The following is a 20,629-nucleotide window of genomic DNA, read 5'->3' on the forward strand; positions in this document are numbered from 1 at the left end:
ACGCACAAATGTAAAAAAATTGAGAGATTTCTGGAGGAACTAAATTATTGCATTCCCAGCAGATTCCTAGCACACTATGTAACAAAAACCTGAACAATCATTTGACAAGAGGTTTATAGTAAATATATAATTTGAAATGAAGATTGAAAGTGCCTTGTGTATTAAAGGGATGGTTCACCCATAAATGGAAATTTGGCCATTTACTCACACATAGGTCATCTGTATGGTTTTCTTTCTTCTGTGTAATGTTCTTCTTTGAATTTTTTTATTTTTTTATTCATACACTGAAAGTCAATGGGGTCCAAAACAACAAATTCACACCATTTAATTTTTTTGGTGCATGATACCTTCAACCCTAGTGAAAAATGAATATACTACAATGTATTTTAAATAAATTTATTTCATGCTAAGTACAGTATACTACAAATACATTTACACATTTATGTGCTTAATAAAAATATTTTTAGTATACTAAACTGGTATACCTAAAGTCTGCTAAATTGGAACAACTAATTTTGTGCTTAATACACTTTAACTGTATGGAAGTAGTGTTGAAGTCCAAATAAAATAAATTAAATAAATGCATTTTAATGTTCACTAGTCAACATATGAAGTTGATCAAAACCTTTCATCAAAGTTGTCATAAAACCTAAAAACCAAAATGTGACCACAAAACCAGTCTTAAATGTTGACTACTGTATTTTAAATATATTATTTTTTACTAGGGAAGTTAGGGGGGGAAGGAAAAGAAACAGACAGGATATGCTCTTTTCAGGCATGATTTATTGAAAACACACCAAAGTGATACTCTACAAACCTGTATTTATCTTTAACAAGAGCAAGTCTCTCTTCTGGGTATTAGTAAAATTAACAATACATTCGGTCACTGTGGCATTGTTCTTGAGTGCTAGGAAAGCATTAACAACTATATAATTAAACCCTTTTAATGTGTCTATCTTTTAAAAGTTTATAATACAATGTAATACAAGGCAAAACCCACCACCAGTCTAGACTACATTGAGAACACAGAGTGAGTGAAAGTGGGAGGAGCCAGAGAGAGGAGGTGTGTGTGTGTGTCATAGAGACAGAGAGAGAAAGAGCAGTTAGGGACCAATAAAACATATAAAACACACTTATTTTCATCTAACATGGAAAAAGGTTAAGGCACATGATAGTTACAAACACATTTGCTACCAAGTTGTACACGTACTGAGTTTTGATGCTTTGAATTAGTGATATCTACAAAGGTAGGTTTCTCTTGAATCCATTTCAACATCCATTTTTTCTATAAATATACAATCTGATGCAAATTCACACTCTGGGAACCTCTTGTACTACACGGTACCAAAATCCTTTGGTTGTTTTCTGCAAAAAGGCAGTCAGGAACAGACAGTCAAATATTAATAATGAACATACACAAGGCTAAAGATCTCGATGTGAACGTACACAACATTTCCTCTTTTAAAATTAAATCATTACACTGCTATTTTGTTATTCTGTTAAAACACTATGGAAAAAAACCTTGCTATAGAGAGTTAGATATAGAGTCACATGACAGAAATCAGATGAAAAAGCAGGTTTGTGCTGCATATTTCACATTATGAAGAAACTGTATGGTATAAAAAAAAAAAAAGTCGGTCTACTTGGTATGCCAGTGTTTGCTCATTTTTGTATCTGTATACGTATAACAGGATTTCTTTACACTGACAGTGGGAACATTTGAGTGTCCACAATGTAATATCCAAATTGCATAAAACTAAATGAATAAAAACAACATTACAAATTTGTTATACTCAAGTGATAAATTTTTGACGTAAAAGTATTTTGGCTAACATGGGAGCTGAAATGAAAGGAAGTCTCTATCCTCGCTTCCTCTTCTGAAATTAATTCTGGTCTTTCTTTAAAGTAGATCATTTTGAACATGTTTTCCAATTGAAAAAGGAACACTGAAAATAAATGCTTCCATTCAACACAAGATGATGTGCAAAATATAAAATATGAATAGACAATGACTCTACAGCCTTTGATACACATTTAACTAAAGCAATGATCTGTTTATTATATTATAAATCATTTTTATACAAACATGGCCATGCTTTATGTACGGAATACTGAATGTACTCTGAACAAACTGTTATGGATTCACATCTATCATTGTTATAAAGAAGATTGTGACCTTTTTGCCCTCTTTTTTAATATTTGTAACCTAATATACATTTATAAAAAAACAAAAATATAAAATGCTTTTAAAATCTACTTTTATGACAACAGGAGCAAGTGAATCCTCCTACTATCCCTCATACCACAATCTACATATTAACAGATTTTTTTTCCCTCATTACCCCTTATTAAATAAACCAAAGCAATAGCTGATAAGTGCCTCTGCAGCTCGACATGTCAAAGGGAATACGGGATCAGCAGACCAAATCTGGCTGAAGGCATAGCAGCTCTCCTCCTTTCAGCTCCGCTATGAGCAGATGTCATTGTGCAGGGTAAATCCCTGCTTTTGAACAGTTCTCAGTGAGAAGAAACAAACACAGTGATAATATGTCTTTAAAGTTGCTTTATAAAGCCAGCACACAGAAATTGCGAAAGCGTGCAGTTCAATACAGACCCCCCCCCGCCAGACTTTGTATGTGCCCCCACACCGTTGTAATGGACATCAACAACAAAAAAAATAAATATTTTTCTTCCTTTCACAAGTGTCCAAAACCCAAACTTTCATTAAAATGCTACAAAATGTAAAAAACAAAAAAAAACATTCACAATTCACTGCACTTCTGGGGAAAACAAATCCACAAAACAAACAGTAATCAGGCAGAAACATACAACAAAAATAATATAGGCAAAAATTATATTTTTTGTTTTGACTGTTTTTTTCTTATTTCCTTTTACCCCTCGATCCAATTCTTTCCGAAACACGTCCACGTCCATGACAGCACTTCCTGTACACTCAAATCAATCCATCATTCCAGCTCCATGACAGCAAATCCTCAGTTGTGGGTACACTACGTCCAGTGGGAATGTACATATGAGAAGCGTTTTTTTTTTTTTTTTTTCACTTAATCTCAAAATATTGGCTGTTGAATGAAAGTTTGCATTTTTCTCTCTTTCTTTTAGGCAAAAGTCTTCAGATGAGTCCACATAACGGTGAGCTCTGCGGTTAATGGCAGTGGTGACTTGTGAAATCCTTGTGTGGTAAGATGTGGCGCTGCTGCTAGCTAAGCCTGCAGAGGGCAGGAAAGCCATCAGATGACATTACCAGACTTAACATGTGTTCTAATGAGAGATATTTCAATTACGTTCACAAACAAAGACATGATTACATTTCTAAACATGTACAAAATAATGTCTACCAAATAAAAGTGAGCATGTTAATTGAATGATGGATGATTTTTAGGAAGTTGAAACAAATGACTTTTTTTTTATATATAGATTTAAACAATATAGCCAAACTTAAAAGAAAATACGATATGATATCAAAATAAAACTTTAGTCTTCAAGCAAATATGTTTTCATGAATGACAAACTAATAAGATCCATTGGACAAGACCTAATTCTATAAGTTTCTATATGACTTGAATTCAACTGATGATGCTTTTCTGCTAGACAGATACAGTATGGGATGAAGAAAGCAGGGATGATGAGCAGATATTTGGCAAGCATGAGAATGAAAATAAACACGATGGTGATGCAAACCCAGAGAAGTCAACACTGCCTATGAGAACATGTATGCCAGTGTAACTCGATCCTTTTAGTCCACTTTCCACAGAAAACAAGTCAAAACCGTTCAAAGGTTCAGGGTGAGGTTTTATTTATTATTATTTATTTATTTCAGCAAATATTCAGTAAGGATGCATTGAATTGATCTAAAGTGTCAGTAAAGAAATGTATAACCTTGCAAATGTTTTCTATTTCAAATAAATGCAGTTCTTTTTATTTACCAAAGAAAGCTGCAAAAATGTATCATGTTTTCCACAAACATTAAGCAGAAAACTGTTTTCAACATTGATAATAATAAAAGTTTCTTGAGCACCAAATCAGCATATTAGAATGATTTCTGAAGGATCATGTGACACTGAAGACTGAAGAATGAAGAATGATGCTGAAAATGTAGCTTTGCACAAGAATAAATTGGCTTTTAGAATAATTGTGATTTTTAAAAAAATATTAGTTTTTTTTAATTTTTATCGAAACCCTTCTTTAAACAAGATTTTAAAAACCCACCAAACGTTTGAACAGTAGTGTACATGCACTTAATCATGCTCCACTTTTCAAGATATCTGTTTGATACTATCTTCACATCTATTCTGATTCACAATCTGAACATGCACTCATCAGATTCAGACAATGCACTTCTCTGGTTTAGACAGAGCAAATGATAATAAAGGGTGGGTGTTATTTCATAAACAGGATGGGTGAGAACAAATCCACTACTATAAAACATCCAAATCAAACGCATAAAACCTACCATGCATGCATTTAGACCCAGGAGTCAACAGGCTGAGGTTTAACATCACAAGCATCCACCAGACTGACAGTTGGCCTGTTGCTCCTGATATAGTGTTTCCTATTTGTGTCATTCTGCAGCAACGGGAGAGGGGTTCAAATCAGCAAAACCAACAGTTTAAACATACAGAGAAAGGCCAGAGTTAGTCTTCGCAACAGGGGAAGCTCAAGGAGATGGTCCTCACTGCAGAACACAAGATCCAGGGGGGCGTGGTTGGATCTAGATCCAACTCCTCCCAACTTACATATACCTGAACCTACCTGTCTCCACCCCCTGATTCCTAAACCCACCCATCCCCACCTCTAAACCCACCCATCTCCACCCCTAAACCTACCAATCTCCACCCCCTAGATGTGGATCCAACCCCGCCCCTGGATCTTTGTTCTGCAATGAGGGGCTACTGAGCTCAAGGGGAAAATAAACAGTTTGAAATGATAGAAGAGAGAGGTCATTGAAGTCAATGCATGCAAGATCCAGAAAACAACAAAACTTTGTTTGGCAAGATATTTAGGGACAAAAGCATGTTGCGCCAACAAAGACCCCTAGAGGGAGCAAAGTCATCGTATTAGACGGAAAATAAACCCTTAATGTCTGCCAAATATTGTGGCAATAGAAAAGAATGAATCTGTTTGTTCAGTTGACGTTTGCAGTCGCAGCGACAGAAATCTGAATTAGTCATGACATCTATTAAAGCATCTGGAAAGCCTAACAAATAAATACGGCAGGCAGCTGTTGAGATACAAAGCCCTGTCACAACGCTCAGACGGACTACAGATGGTACAGAAATGTAGTCGTCAATAATGCAGCGCTCATCTATGTGCACAGTGTGGTCTCTCTCGAATGCAGACGCAGAAAAGTGAATCACTCTCATGCTGGGCTCTGATAACACTCATAATATGAGATGACTCCATAAAGTCAAAAGGGAGTGAAAGAACTCAATCTACTGTTGCAGTAGTCGGCCTCTCCTACAGATGCCAGTCAGAGCGGGAAAACAGCAGCACCAGGCAGACCCTTAATCATCTCTACATTAATGACTTTAAAATTCACAAAGCTGATGCTTAATTATCTATTTAAGCACAACATGCGGCTAACAACAGACTGTATGAGGGGAAGCCAAGTTATACTTAATATGGACAGATATGAGTATCTTAAACATACAGATATAGACTGTTATCTGAAAGTCTGCAATAGTAACTAATTACATGTAATCTACATTGCGTAATGAGATTCCAAAAATTAAGTAGTTGTATTTAGATTACATTACATTTTAAAATACTTTTAATCAGGCTACAGTTACTGATTACATTATTCACACAATAGCAATAAATTGTTCATAATTTATTGATTCTCCCTAATTCTTATTTTTCATCTTTTAAATTTTAACATGCTTATTTACATGTAATGCATTTAATTAAAGTACCCCTAAGATTTTAAAATATATATTTTAATAATTAGTTATCACATTTGCATGTTCATGGTTCTCTGACGTTGGTTAATGGTCACATGACATGCAGGTAAACAAAATAAGTATTTAATAAGTGTTTTATTTTGATTGATGTTATTTTAATATGATTTATTTTAATTTGCCATTTTTATGATTTAATTAATTATTTGATTTTTAATAAACTCGCAAACACTCGGTTCCCTCATGAACTAATGAGTTTGGGAGGCCTTGATAATGCAATGTAATGTTTAACACACTTCATGTTGTCAGTAACAACGAATGGAATATAGTTGCATTTTCTTTGTTTTTTATATCGGTATGGTAGATTAGGATGATTAATGACTATTTAAATCAATGTGATAAACGAGTTAGGTCAAAAGTAATCTAACAGTAATCAAAAAGTAGCCTGATTATAATACCTAAAATGTGTAAATGTAATGTAATGGATTATGTTACTAACTACAGTTTTTGTCATGTAATTTAGATTACAATATGTATATATATATATATATGTATATTATCAACAGAATCATTTGAATGGAAAGTTAATTTAAAAAATTTACCTTTTTTGCATTAACCAAATTCTTAATTTTTCTTGTATGTCTACCATCTTGGATGGAATTTTATTTCTTGTATTTTACAAGGCAGCATAATAGCTCTAAAGTATCTGCTGTTTTTAACTGCCATCATACTGGGGTTATCTATGATGCCATAAAATCAGTATTGCAGTGTCTTATAAGCGACTTTAGGAACTTTTTTCATTAGGCTGCTTATAAATATGGGCAGTCATGGGTCACGTTTCCAATGCATGAAAACCACTTTGGTTTGTTTTGGTGAACCAAATCGCTCATTTTGGCTCAGATTGCTTATTGTTCTACAGATCTGACAACACTGTTTTGCAGCCTTCCACTAATTAAACTCACCACTTCACTGTGGCTCCAACACAAATTCACTGTTAATATATCATTTCTCTTTCTGCCGCAAAACTGCAGAGTTTGTGCCTGAAGCAACAAATGAGACAGAGAGGATATTACCCCACTACCACAGACAGCACTGTCACGCAGTGTGCCTTCTCAGATTAAACAGATGTAGAAACGTGTCTCGTTTCTGACACTTCTGCTCTGACCTTTAACGGCTCCCGCTCCTGCAGATCCGACGAACCGTCGCTGCTCTTGTACTTGGAGTCTTTATCTCTCTGGTCAATCGTCGAATTGCCATCTAATGAGAGGGAAAGAAAGCAGAAAAGCTCTGTTATAACGATCAGTGTGTCAGCACCCTCAGCATGGCTCTTCAAACAAGCAGTGACAGATCCCTCAACCTTCAGCTGGGAGCATCCCATACGTGCTGCGTTCACAGATGTTCTCGTGCTCGCAGCTGAGCGTGTGATGCGTGTGATTACTGTGCGGGTTTTGTGTTTGTGTGCATGTGGGCCGTGTGTATGAGCCGTCCCCCACAGGCACCGCATTTCATCACTTCTTTCTACCCACTCAAGCAGCACCCCATCCTCAGCCTCTGTCCAATTATTGTCAGTCAGGTTTGGAGAGGATGCTGCTTCAGTGGAGAAGATCAGAGAGACGGCACCATAATGAAGAGGTGGTACTCTGTAGAGAACAAGCAATAGTGCTTCTGTTCAAATTTTCATTGGCCCAGAACACACCAAACACAACAACACTACAAACATCTTATTAAAAGAGGGGTACTGCAGACAGCGTTGGAATGAAACTCTTCAGGGAAAAAGAAATGCAGTTAGAATTAAATTACTTTTAAAATTAAACAATGTTGCTTGAGAGGAATTTTAGGGGGAATGGAATTAGAGGGATTATGGTTTTGTATTCTCACAAAACCACATTAGTCTGTAGTTTTTTTTTTGAGGGCATGCCGACATTGTCTTACCTGGACCGAGTTTGTCCATAGGTATCATATCCCCACCGCTACACCCTCTGTTGCCTGCAAAGCATTTTACAGGCTGGATTTTTCACACCACTAATACGCACGATCACTTTTAGAATGTCAATTTAAGTATAAAATCTCGAAATGTTGAAAAAGTATCTTAAATACATAATTCTCTGTGAAATCCTAAACTATCCACAATTGTAAAGCAAGAAACACCAATCAGAGAAGACACGGCAAGTGAGAACAGTGGCAAACTGACTCAAGTAACCACCCACCTTCCATAAAGCACGAGAATGACAATCAAATCAGTCATATTACACTCTCAGTCATTTTTTTATATTACTTTACACTATTGTTCAAAAGTATGGGGTCAGTACGACTCTTTTTAATAAAATTTCACAGAAAACTTTAAGCAGCATAACCGCTTTCAAATATGATAAGAAGAAATGTTTTTTTTGAGCAACAAATCAGCATATCAGAATGATTTCTGAAAGAACACTCAACACTGGAGGAATGGCAACTGCAAATTCAGCTTTGAGTTTTAAAATATATAATATTATATTCTATGTGCACTAGACACTTTACACACATTGCTGCGTGTACACAATTCCACAAAAGACTCAGCAATATATGTATGTTTACATGCTCATGCACTACAAATCATCCTGCTCTGTTCCCCAACCAGCTGCTTGACTCAAAATGTTTCTCTTTGCACATGTACAGTATTTATGTGAAGCATTCGTATAGTTTGTATTTTTTTTATTTTTTTTAGTTTGTATAGGGTAAATATTTATATATAGTATACTTATAGTTAAAATCTGTCAGCAGGTTAGTTGTGTATAGGTTTATAGTGTATATGTGTATAGGTTTATAGTGTTTTTTATAGGTTTAAAGGTCTAAAGTGTTTTTTTTACTTCATTGTTGTATGTCTGTATTTATGTAGCACCGTGGTCCTGCGAGGCATGACATTTCGTTCCACTGTATGTCCCCACATGTAGCGGAATGACAATAAAGCTCGACTTGAACTTGAACTTGATATTAAAACAGAAAAAAGCTATTTTACATTGTAATAATATTCTTATAATGTTACTGTTTTTTTACTGTATTTACATGTAATATAGATTTGTTTTGTATTTCAGATTAAACAAATGCAGTCTAGATAAGCATGTTGTTCAAAAATATTAAAAAACATTACCGTCCATTAATTTTTTAATGGTAATGCATATTTGAATATTTAAGAATACACTTAGAACATAATACAATGATATTAAGTTAAAAGTTTTAGATTTTATTGTTGTGCTGATTCAGTAACATCCTAGAGTATTTTATAGTGGTTAATTTGGTTCAAGACCTTTTTATAGTTTTTTAATACAGTTGTAGAGAAAATTAGTGAGAAAAATGCTTCTGAAACAAAGGCTTCTGAAAAGGTGGGCGGTCACTCTTGTGCTCTATTCTCCACAGTAAGGCAAGCAGGGAATGGCATGGGACTGATGGAAGTGATCAAATGCATCACTGTCACGAGCATCCATGCTAACAGCAGTAATAAAACCAGGAAAAAAAGCCAAAGCTGTCATGCTAACTCCTCTCTCAATGAGATGTGCCATGGGTGGACGGATGGTGCTTTTTATTGCAGCACTGCAGTAATTTACCATCATTTTACTTGAGAGTGAATGAATAATGAGCTCCTACACTGAGGCCCATTAATCTGCTGTCTGATCCTCATAAATCATGCTGTATCATATGAACCGCTCAAATGACCGATTAACGCACAAGAGATGCTGAGCAGCAGGGGTGAGAGATCAAGCATTGTGCCACGTGTTAAAACACAGAACGTAGTAGAGTTCACAATATATGCTCGCTCAGGTGCACCTGAACTGAACACCCAGATTTGCTGCTATCAGGGTGTGTAAAGTCTCTGTTTGGGGGCTAACCTTGGTTCTTCTCCATCAAGGGAAGTGTAGTATCGTCGTAGCCAGGCTTGCAGCTCTTGGATCCTTTGGGAGTTCCAGCTGCTATCGGCTGAGAAGGATCAATAAGAGAATGTTTCAGAAACACAGGCCAGAATGGCAAACCTTCACAAAAAACAGTTACAACTGAACTTTGTGTGTAAATCTCAAAGAAACCGTCAAGAAATGTCTGAATAATTTTTCACTTTCTAAAGAAAACTGTATTGTGCATCAAGGAAAAGAAATCTATTGTTTCGACCATTATGATTTTTTGCATTCTGAAATCATTTGACTGGCAACTTGGCACAATAAATCAAATTAAAAACATTTGATCTCATTCAACAACAACAAAAAAATACTGTGATGTGAAGAATATATGGGAAACATTTTCATAATAGAATTAATGTACATTTTTAAAATACAGCAAATATGAAGTATACATCACGGCAGTATTTGTTTCCTTGAATATTATTTTAATAATTATTATTAATTATTTTGATGACCTGTAATATAATTTTATATCATTTTTGTTTTATATTTTAAAATGTAAACAAAATCACTGTGTCCGGACAGGAATGTATTACGTTAATGAGAAGATTTTATTTTTTAAATAAGAATTTTGGGAGAATAATTCTGCTAGATTTCCACAAAAATAACTCTATTAATGTTCCATTTTCGTTATGCAAATATTTTCTTATGAATTTCTTTACATTTTTGAAGTGAAGTGTGACCCAGACATTTCTTTACAAGATTAACCCTTCTCCACTTTACAATTTGGTGCAAGAATAATGGAGAAATCAGAGTGTTTGTGTGTGTTTATGCTTGGCTCTACCTGGAAGTGTGTTTTATTCCAGCCATCCTTGGTCAGGGCGTTTCTCAGCTCCTTATAGCTCCAAACCGTCTGTAGTACATGGGAAGCAGCTTTGGTCTCCCTTGCTGACTGGCTGCATAAACATGGAGGGAAAGAGAGTTATGAGGAATCTAGAGCCCAGTGGAATAACTCTTAAATTCAAAGCCATCTATTCCCCTCCCAGCATCGCAGAGTCACTATAGCCCCAATCTCCAACCCCTGTGGCCACAAATTTCTCTCTTTTCACTTCATTAGCTTTTCCTGTGATCCTCACTTAATTACCAGGAGCCTATGACTTCAAAGCCGCATCTCCAGAGTCGGAGAGGGATAGAGAGAGGCCGTGTAGCCACTCTCCAGTCTAGCATGTACTCTTTAAAAAGTTAATCTCTCACAATCAATATTTAGTTTTGGGTAAAATCGCTGAAACAGTATAAATGATGTGAAGATTTAAATGAGGTCACATGTGAAAAGCATGGAGGAGGTTTGTTTAAAATATGGCTTACTCTCCGGAGGTCTCTGCTGCTTTTGATATCTACAGCACTACACCATTTAATATTCAGATTTTCACACGCATATATTAACGATGACATGTGTGGTGATAAAAATAAGACACTTCAAAGAAAAGGAACTCCTGTTGCTGTTTTTCTCTGCGAGTTGAGGAGGACCCAAACTAACATAAGATGTTCACACAGATCAAAAACACGTTGTTGGTATATAGACAGAACTAAGCGAGCCTTAAGAAATCATAACTGGTTGAAGTAAAAGTACTGTAGATAGTTGGCTTGATTTATAAATCAATTATAACATAGAAAGATGAAAAATAGAGGTTAAAGGGATAGTTCATACGAAAATGAAAATTCTGTCATTAATTAATCACCTCCATGACATTCCAAACCTGTAAGACTTTTGTTCATCTTCGGAACACAAGATAGTTTTGATGAAATCCGAGAACTTTCTGATCCTCCATAGACAGCAATGCAACTACCATGTTCAAGGCTCAGAAAGGCAGCAAGGACGTCGGTAAAATAGTCCATAAAACAGCATCGTGGTACTCTCATGAAAGCATGGTGAAGACTTACACGCAAGAGAAGAATCTATGAAATTTTCTTTTCATTCAAAAAGTATTCTTGTAGCTTCATAAAATTACGGTTGAACCACTGATGTCACATGAACTATTTTAACAATGTCCTTACAACCTTTCTAAGCCTTGAACGTGGTAGTTGCGTTGCTGTCTATGGAAGGTCAGAAAGCTCTCGGATTTCATCAAAAATATCTTAATTTGTACAATTTTCATTTTTGGTTGAACTATTCCTTTAAAATGTTAAAGCTCTTTTGATTTAATATTCTAGATTCTTAAAACATCTGATATGAGCAGAAATCAGAAACTTGCAATGTGAATATAGCTTAACTGATCAAAGGGACACCATATATTGTGCCACTAGCATAAACAAAGCAAAAACGCTTGTTTTGTTTACTGACTGGAGACATGCTGATATCTCGTTTGGTCTCGTTCTGTCTCGCGTATCTTGTCAGTGTCTGTGCTTGCTTGGCCATTTGTTGTGGAAAAATAAGGAAAGTGTGTCCAGCTAAATTCAATTAGTATTTTGTTAGACGGGTATAAAAAAGCTTAGTTTACCGCGGCAGTTGTCGTGTGAAGGCCTTTTATTAAGTTTTAGTTTTATTTAATTTGAGTTATTTTAATACTTCAACAAACTAAACTGAAATGAAATAAATATACATTTATAAATGTGTATGTATATATATTTATGTATGTGTGTGTGGTTGTACATGTATACATATATATAGTTATTTTTTTGGTGTTTGGCTTAGTGTTATGGTAGAACTTTTGTTCTTTAATATTTTGAATTGTTTTTAGCTTTATTTTTTGTTTGTTTTTCATTTAAATGTTAAGTTTTGAAATTTTGTTGTATGCATTTGTCATTTTTATTTAATTTCTTTATTTTTAAAATGTGTATAGGTAGTATTTATAAAGTTTTGGCTTTTAGTTTTGGATCTGTTCTTAGTTGTTTTTAATACTACAATTGATTACTTCTGTTGTCCTCATTTGCTAAATGACTAAATAATAATAATAATAATAATAATAATAATCTTGGTCCATTTTCTGTTCCCTTCTTACCTGGTCCTGTTGATGGCAACTAGTTTGTCGATTGCTTGAGCAGTAATGAGAGAGCGGGCGTTCTCAGAGCTGTCAGTGATGATTTCATGGATGGTGTTGAGGATGGCCACCACTGTGTCCTCCTCCAGGTTTTTGGCTGGCCGCTGCTGTCCACTGGGCAAGTTGCTGACCAAGTCCCTCATGGCGTAACTCCCTGAGGATGATAATATAAAAGAATGAAAGATTCAGCTCTGAAAGAATGTTAAGCAAGTTGCAGAGTCACCCTGCCAAACCACAAACATAGAGTTATATTCAAAATTAATTTACATGTTAAAAGAATAGTTTACCAAAAAATGAAAATTTAGATTTTTCTGATTTTGAATTACTCAACCTAATGTCATTCCAAACCCGTTAGACCTTTGTTCATCTTCCGAACACAAAATAAGGTATTTTTGATGTATGTTCAAGGCCCAGAAAGGTAGTAAGAACATTGTTAAAGTAGTCCATGAGACATCAGTGTTTCAACCTTAATTTTATGAAGCTATAAACAGAATGACAGAATTTTCATTTCTGGGTGAACTATTCCTTAAAGTGTATTAACATTTAACGTTGTGTGTAAAAATCAAAGAACCCCAAGTAACCAATTAAAAACAATTAAATGAATTAAATAAAAATCTACCAATGTACTGATTTAAAGTGTATTGAATTGGAAAACAATTAATTAATTACCAATAATACTGATTTTACTGTATGTATAATAATACAAATAAAATAAAAGCAGGCTTGGAGAGAATAATATTACAAAATCTTACTGACCCCAGATAGAAATGTATTTAACATTATGGGTTCTAATAATCCATAAATACTGCTCTTGCCTATGAGGTCTTTGTTGCGGCGGTCGATGGACAGGTTCCTCAGAGCGATGGCCACAGCTCGCACCACCTTGTCCGAGTCCGAGCGCAAGAGCTCGACGAGGATAGGCAGCCCTTTCTCCTTACGCACTGTCGCCCGGATATAGTTCGACCACTGTAGAAATGAGAGGAACAGACTGTACTAAGCCAGTGATTCTGACATTTTTCCACTTTTCAGATTTGCAGCTCTGAAATCTTCCAGAACAGCAATATGCTATGTGCGTGAGAAAAAGCTCCTCTATTCTGGGAAGCTGTGATCCAGTAAATAGCCATTTGTCCCTGTTAGACTTGTGTGCATTTGTCGCTCCAACCCCATGAATCACAAAACCTTTATGTGACACAAGACATCTCTATTCCTCAGCCAGTGCCCCTGAGACAGTAATTAAGTTATTGCAATGCCACATTATGGCCAATAGGAGATGGTAGTGAGCCTAGAAACACATTTGGCAAAAAAAATAGGAAAAATAATAAATTAATAAATAAAATCTCTCTAATCCTCTTATAGACCACAGATGTGACATGCCTGTCTCCCTACAGCAGGGGTTTGTGATGTGCTAGGGACTCGGGATTCACAAGCACGTGTGTGTCACCAGGCATAGAGATGAGGCAGGTCTGAAAAGGTGTAACCACACAGAGAAGCTGTGAGCTTATGCATGACTGCACTTCAGGTCCAACATGGAGAAAGGAGCAGGGTCAGGGCAGTGCAGTTTAATGGGATTTACTCTTGAAATAGGTGTATAGGGAGATGTGTTTATTAGGGGCATTTCCTCTTGACTTCTGCCTCAAGAGAGAAGAGAGCCCCACACGACACTGTGGCACAGACATGTCAAACTCGTAATTAAGTATTGACTAGGAATGTGTTCAAGGAGCACTGCAAGCAGACAAAAACAAAACATTACAAAGTAAGCTTTATGGAATTGCATAATGTACTCTAGCAGACCAATCAGAGTTCTGTGGTGTGGGGGTTGTTTGAAACAGAGTCATTAAAGTGATGAAACTGGTAGTTGGGGATGAGAGTTTCAACTTCACATATATAGCTTTGAACTCATTCTTTTAGTCATTTTGAGAGAATGAATAGCCAATGCTTGGAGAGCAGTTATTGCTTAATCTACCCTTACAGGACTTGTCAACAGAGAAAATTAGACTTTTATGGTTTTGTTTTTAGATTTCAGCAGGACAGTATTAAATCAGACATAAATTGAAATAAATTCTTTAAAAATATATATATTTTTTAAAGAAAGTAATACTTTTATTCAGCAAGAATGGATTAAATTGATGAAAAGTGACAGTAAAGACTTTCCCATTGTTTCAAGTTTCCACAAAAATAACATAAAATGTGAAAATAAAAAATAGGAAATGATTCTTGAGCACTAAATCATCATTCAAATGATTTCTGAAGGAGCATGTGCAAATTACATTTTCTATTAAACAGTTATTTTAAACAAAAGAAATATTACTGCCTTTTATATTACAGCAGCCTTGGTGAGCACAAGAGGTTTCTTGTTTAAACACATACACAAAAATCTTACAGACCCACATTTGAATGGTAGTGTATACCACAAAAAGTCATTTTAAAATCACAATAAATAAACTATTTGCTCATAAATTCTCAAAAGATTCACATGGACAGCTGACAGAAAATAAGATGAGTGACGCAATCTTGACAACGCCTCTAATTAGTGTGTGCTTTATTTCTATATTTTGATGTCCATTGGCATAAGCAGAAGAACAGAATACACTATCCTGAATCTCTAATGGAACCAAATAATCATGAATATAATTCTGATCTGGGATTGTTTTTTTTAAACGGATCTAAATAAGAATCAGTTTCCAATTCCTGGTGCTTCCAAATTTATGTGCAGGAGGAATGTTCTGAGAAGACACTTACTGTCCACTGTCCAGCGCTGAGGTTCTGCAGAGCCCCGGCCGCTGCTTCTAGTGTGTTATAGTTCTGGCTTTCTGTAAGCAGGGACAGGTAGAGTCGGACCACCTCCGGCTGATACAGTAACTCAAAACCTGCACACGTATATGACAGATAGACAAGAGAATTACACATAAAACACCGGTGAACAAAGTAGACACACATAGAGATTAGCTATGAGGCGGTAAAAAATTGATTGCATCTCCTCCTTTCAGTGTTGTGATGCACCTGGCGAAATGAAAAGTGGACAAAATAACAGGGTAGGACAAATGCATGATTATCACAACAGAGAATCAGAGACAGAAAATCAAAGACACTCCACTTTCACAGATATATTGAGCAGTTCAATAGACAAACTGCCTAAAAAAGCCAACAGCCTGATGGACGCTTGGGTTCTTGATAACAGCAGCCCAATCTCAGGCAGTGTAATTAGGGAGTCTTTCATTAAACATGACTTGAGGTTAGAAACCCAAAAGAAGCAGCTCCTTCTTGCTGATTCAGGGTCAGATCCTCCAACACAAAATACAAAGACATTTTGAGAATACCCAGTTAGGTTGGAGACATTTGCAGTGATAGTGAGGAGTGGATAATTAGCTTCCACCTGCCTAAATGCTAAACGATGCCGGCGGACATATGAATAACTGTATGCTACTCCAGGGATGTGACTTTTTGACTCTAAGAATTGCAAGATCCACTGATCTAACGAACACAAACCGAGAAAGTTCTCTTGTATATTCCAGTGGTTCTCAATTGGTTTTCATTTAGGAACAAATTTTACACTATGGAGATTATACACCAAGTGGTGACTCAAAACAATACCACAGTTGTTTATTGCACAAAATAAACAAAAATATGAATTTAAAGGTATTACAACATTTTAATAATCTATTTATTTATTTATTAACCTGTCCTCTACTGGCCCTTGTCAATCATGGCCTCCTAATAATCCCCATCCACTTGATTGGCTCTATGACTCTCTCCTCTTCACCTGTAGCTGGTGTGTGGTGAGCGCACTGGCGCCGTTATGCTCTGGCTGCCGTCGCATCATCCAAGTGGATGCTGCACACTGGTGGTGGTTGAGGAGAGACCCCCCACATGATTGTAAAGCGCTTTGGGTTTACAGCAATATACAATAAAGCGCTATATAAGTGCATCATTCAGTCATTCAAAATTTTCATTTTGGCGTGAACCATCCCTTTAAAATCAATTAATATCCACTGAAAGTTTCAAGTTTTGTGAGTTTCCTGTCTGGGTCTGAGGGTAACCATTTAGTTCAAGTCTTCTACTGTGCAACCACCGCACATCCATCATGTTCACTTGAACTCTCTTCACGACTTGGCCTAGGCAAGCATTTAGCCAAGACTGAGCATGACGGATGTGTGGTGGTTCAACAGGCCGCCGCCTTTTCCACTGCCTGGAGTCTGGAGAAGTTCAAAGGAACCTGAGCAATGATATTCATACAAAAGCAGCAAAACTGCAAAGTGGTGTAATTCGGTAACATGTCTGAAATGAGTTTGCACTGTGGTGGAGAGCAGACAAAGATGGAAGAGCTGCCACACTAATGCTTGTTTGCTGGTGTGTGACTGCATTAGAAAAGCTCAGCCACTGCCTGACCCATCTGCACTTTCCAAATGTGCACCTAACACCTATAATTTAGAGGGGGAAGAGTGGCCTTCAGGATGTGGGCTGCTCACTACACATTTTTATTTCTGTCTGACTGATGGTTTGAGCGAAAGAACTGTCCTTGACTTTTTTTTTTAGCAGTTTCCACACTTACCATCAATTACCATTTAAGGCTATTTTAAGTCTTCTCCTCCCCACTGTTTTAAAATTCTTCTTGAGTGTGTTACTATGCTAAAAGACATCAGAGCAGCCTTAGAGACTGGTATATGTACAGATTACCTAATGCGTGTGCTCACTTCAGTATTATGCTTTTTTACACAGAGCTAAGTGGAAAGTCATAAGTCATAGTCATTCAGATACAGAGCTATATTCTTTCTTTGACAATAATAATACACCCTAATCGAAAATTGAGTAAACGTCGAAAAACTAAATGATTTATATTGTGGAAAGATGACTGCCTGCTAAACCAGTCAATACACACCAAATCAGCTAATTAAATCAGTTTTTGTCTTGTGGAGAAACGGCTGACAGATTTATCATGGCAAATGGAGGTTGTTCTCCGCATTTGACTGGCGCTGGTGTTAAACCCTACTGCAAAATTCCTGTAGTATTCATGACATCACTTTGATATTCGGGAGTCTGTAAGTCCAAATTCCCCTCCTTGTGCAATTCTTGGAGGCCGGATTTGCCCCTGAGCAGTAGTTACGAAACAGCTCATTTTAAGCTGTGATTAGGAATTAGTTACCAAAACGTTCATCTTTCAGAGAGAGAGATCAAAACATCTCAGCTGTGCAAATATCATTGATTCCTGCCGGGATCCAAAGGCCACTTCTTTAACAAAGCAAGAACCGTGCTGTATTGTTAAATACACTAAATGAGTGGTCACATACATAAATGTCAAAGCCACTGTAGAAACATCCACATGGCACCCCTGGTGCCTTATTATATGAATGTAATTTGCAATTCCAAGTGAAAAAGGGGAGGAATCACGAGAAGGATTCAGAGAGACATGCTCTTGCTTTTGTAGTGCTACTCTCTTTTGGTAGGTCAATTAAAATGAGTAAATGACACTAAAACAAACAACGCAACCCAGCTAAAAGGGAACATTTATTTTAAATTTACAAAGGAACAACCTGTAGTACCATTAGTAGAATGTTATGATCATCAAAGAAAAACATTCTCAAAACATTTAAAACCACAACTTTTAGAAATAATATCTGGAGAAACATTCTTTAAACAAAATTTAACTCCTAAATTACCATATATTTGGCTCAATCAGTGTTGTTATCATTAAATAAAACTATGAAATTTTGTTAACTATTATTAATTTTGTTAACACTTTAATGTAGTGACCAATTCTCACTATTAGCGAGTCACTTATCAACATTAATAACATATTGGCTGTTTATTAGTACTTATAAAGCACATATTCTGCATGACTATATTGTACATCCCTAATACTAACCAATACCTAAATTTAACAACTAATTTACTAATTAAAAAGCAGCAAATTAGTTGTTTATTGAGGCAAAAGTCATAGTAAATGGTTGGTAAATAGTGAGAAATGAACCTTGAAAAAGTGTGACCCTAATTTTTAAGTGCTAAAAAATGACTTAAACTGTGAAAGTCAAAGAGAAATAAAAATGAAAGATAAATAGAAATATAAAAACAAACAATCAAACAAACAACAAAAAAGACAAGCACATTAAAAATAATAAAACTAAAATTAAAAATTAAAATTACTGTTGCTGGAGATACAAAATTGGTTTACTTCTCGGTTTACAATGAAAAGCGTTTATATTTGAATTTGTGAATACAGATGAGGAGAAAGAAAGAATGGATTCTCCCCTGAAGCGTCTCCAGAGGGAAAATGATTCATGTCCATTCAACTCCAAGCAGGCCTGAATGACAGTCTACCTTTGGAACAGACTCTTTATGTGACGCCTTGTGAGTTGAATCCATGAAGTGGCAGGAACTTCAAATGCCAACAGACAGCACCAAAAGGATGGTGGTAATGGCTTACAGTCAACATCACAGCATCCGTGCTTTTATGGGCTGCCCGCGGGAACAGGAAGTAGGGTAGTCTACAGGGAATAGGATGCACCAACAAAGCACCTTTCTTTTCTTTCTCATTCTGCACCCCTTATCCCTCCACAGGCCACTGAAACAGAATGGACAAGCCTGTCGAATATTTGATTTTCTCTGGAAATACTTCTTTATAGATTGAGAGCCTCTGGCCAGCTCTTCAAATGCTCTGGTTCTTCCTAAAAGTGCCATCTCACTCTCTCCCCTGTGCTCTGGCTGGCCAAGTCCCACTGTGACATCCCATAGCAGATCCTGGCTGCTGAGACCAGCTTGTCACCGCTCACCCAAGGAGGTCTTTTTGATTTCTACTTGCCCTCAATGGCTCGTATTATGTGGAACGCCAGTCTTCAAACCGCCCTTCCTAACAAGAGATTTTGCCTCTCTATTCATCCACCCTATCTTTCAACTGTCAAAACTTTTCAGTTTAATTACTTTTCTATGTGAATAATATTGAGACTGTAGTGTTGAACTAGAATTACTAGAATTATTTCTCCAGGTTTGTGTGGGTCTTAAACATGATGGGCTTCTGGGTGAAGGAGATGTTTATTTGAGGCACAAAGCTTGGCAAGAATAGATTTTCAACAGCTGTGAAACCTTTTGAGTGGCTATGTATAAAAGAATGCATTGTCAATGCCATTGTAATAATCTATATTTATGTCCGGAGATGCTGGTGGAGTAGACACTGGCATGAGAATCCTTTGCCTGAATTATGAAAAAGATATCAGTAATCTCATTTTTTTCTTTGGCCATTAAAAAAAAAAAAAAAAAAAAAAACTGACAGGCTGAATTTGTCAAAACCTTGATCAATTTTCCACAGACCAAAATAATGGTAGCTGCTAAACTCGTTCCGAGAGATGCATCGAGATATCAGTGCGAGAGAGAGGAAATTGAATTGCGTTATTGAATTACTAAAGATCTAGAGGTCAGATAAAGTCCAGAATTTACCCTGCATCTTTTTTTAAAAGAATACTAGTCGAATAGCCCAGGGTTGAGGTGTGTGATTGAGTGAGTATTGAAGAGGTAGGAGGAGATGAGGAAATAAGCAACTCTGTGTATAAATTCAACTGTGGAGTTGAAGCAGGCAGAGGAGGAGATGATCATAGACCAGCACTTCAAAATAGCCATCGCTTCAATCACCCAGGCAACCAACCATCCAACCACACTAGCAAATCTATTCATTAATAGACTTTTAAGAAAGAGAGAGAGAGAGTAAAAAAGAAGAGAGACAAACATCTCTAGGTGACAAAATGCTATATAAATGCTTCATTTAGCTCTGATCCAAACTTACTATGCTGCCTACCTAGAAAGCATTTTAAGCCATCAGAGGTGC

General features: G+C 36.3%; 1 protein-coding gene across 14 annotated transcripts in view; it reads right to left on the reverse strand.

The window, feature by feature from the left end:
* Positions 1–764: 764 nt before the first annotated feature.
* Positions 765–20,629, reverse strand: part of LOC306870081 (splicing regulator ARVCF-like) — a 226,293-nt gene continuing 206,428 nt past the window's right edge. For 6 of the 14 annotated variants that reach the window (XM_079417131.1, XM_079417139.1, XM_079417133.1 and 3 more), the window contains 8 exons: positions 15,559–15,686; positions 13,635–13,785; positions 12,781–12,973; positions 10,626–10,737; positions 9,779–9,866; positions 7,848–7,901; positions 7,081–7,172; positions 765–3,227 (listed from right to left, as the gene is read on the reverse strand). In XM_079417131.1, coding sequence (XP_079273257.1) covers positions 3,222–3,227; positions 7,081–7,172; positions 7,848–7,901; positions 9,779–9,866; positions 10,626–10,737; positions 12,781–12,973; positions 13,635–13,785; positions 15,559–15,686 — 824 coding nt within the window. In that variant the 3' untranslated portion in view covers positions 765–3,221. Of the gene's footprint in view, positions 3,228–4,471; positions 4,585–7,080; positions 7,173–7,847; positions 7,902–9,778; positions 9,867–10,625; positions 10,738–12,780; positions 12,974–13,634; positions 13,786–15,558; positions 15,687–20,629 lie in introns of all 14 variants that reach the window. The other 8 variants (XM_079417127.1, XM_079417136.1, XM_079417134.1 and 5 more) reach the window with 3 other exon arrangements.

This window comes from Barbus barbus (genome assembly GCF_936440315.1).
Source record: "Barbus barbus genome assembly, chromosome: 5".
Taxonomy (NCBI): Eukaryota; Metazoa; Chordata; class Actinopteri; order Cypriniformes; family Cyprinidae; genus Barbus; species Barbus barbus.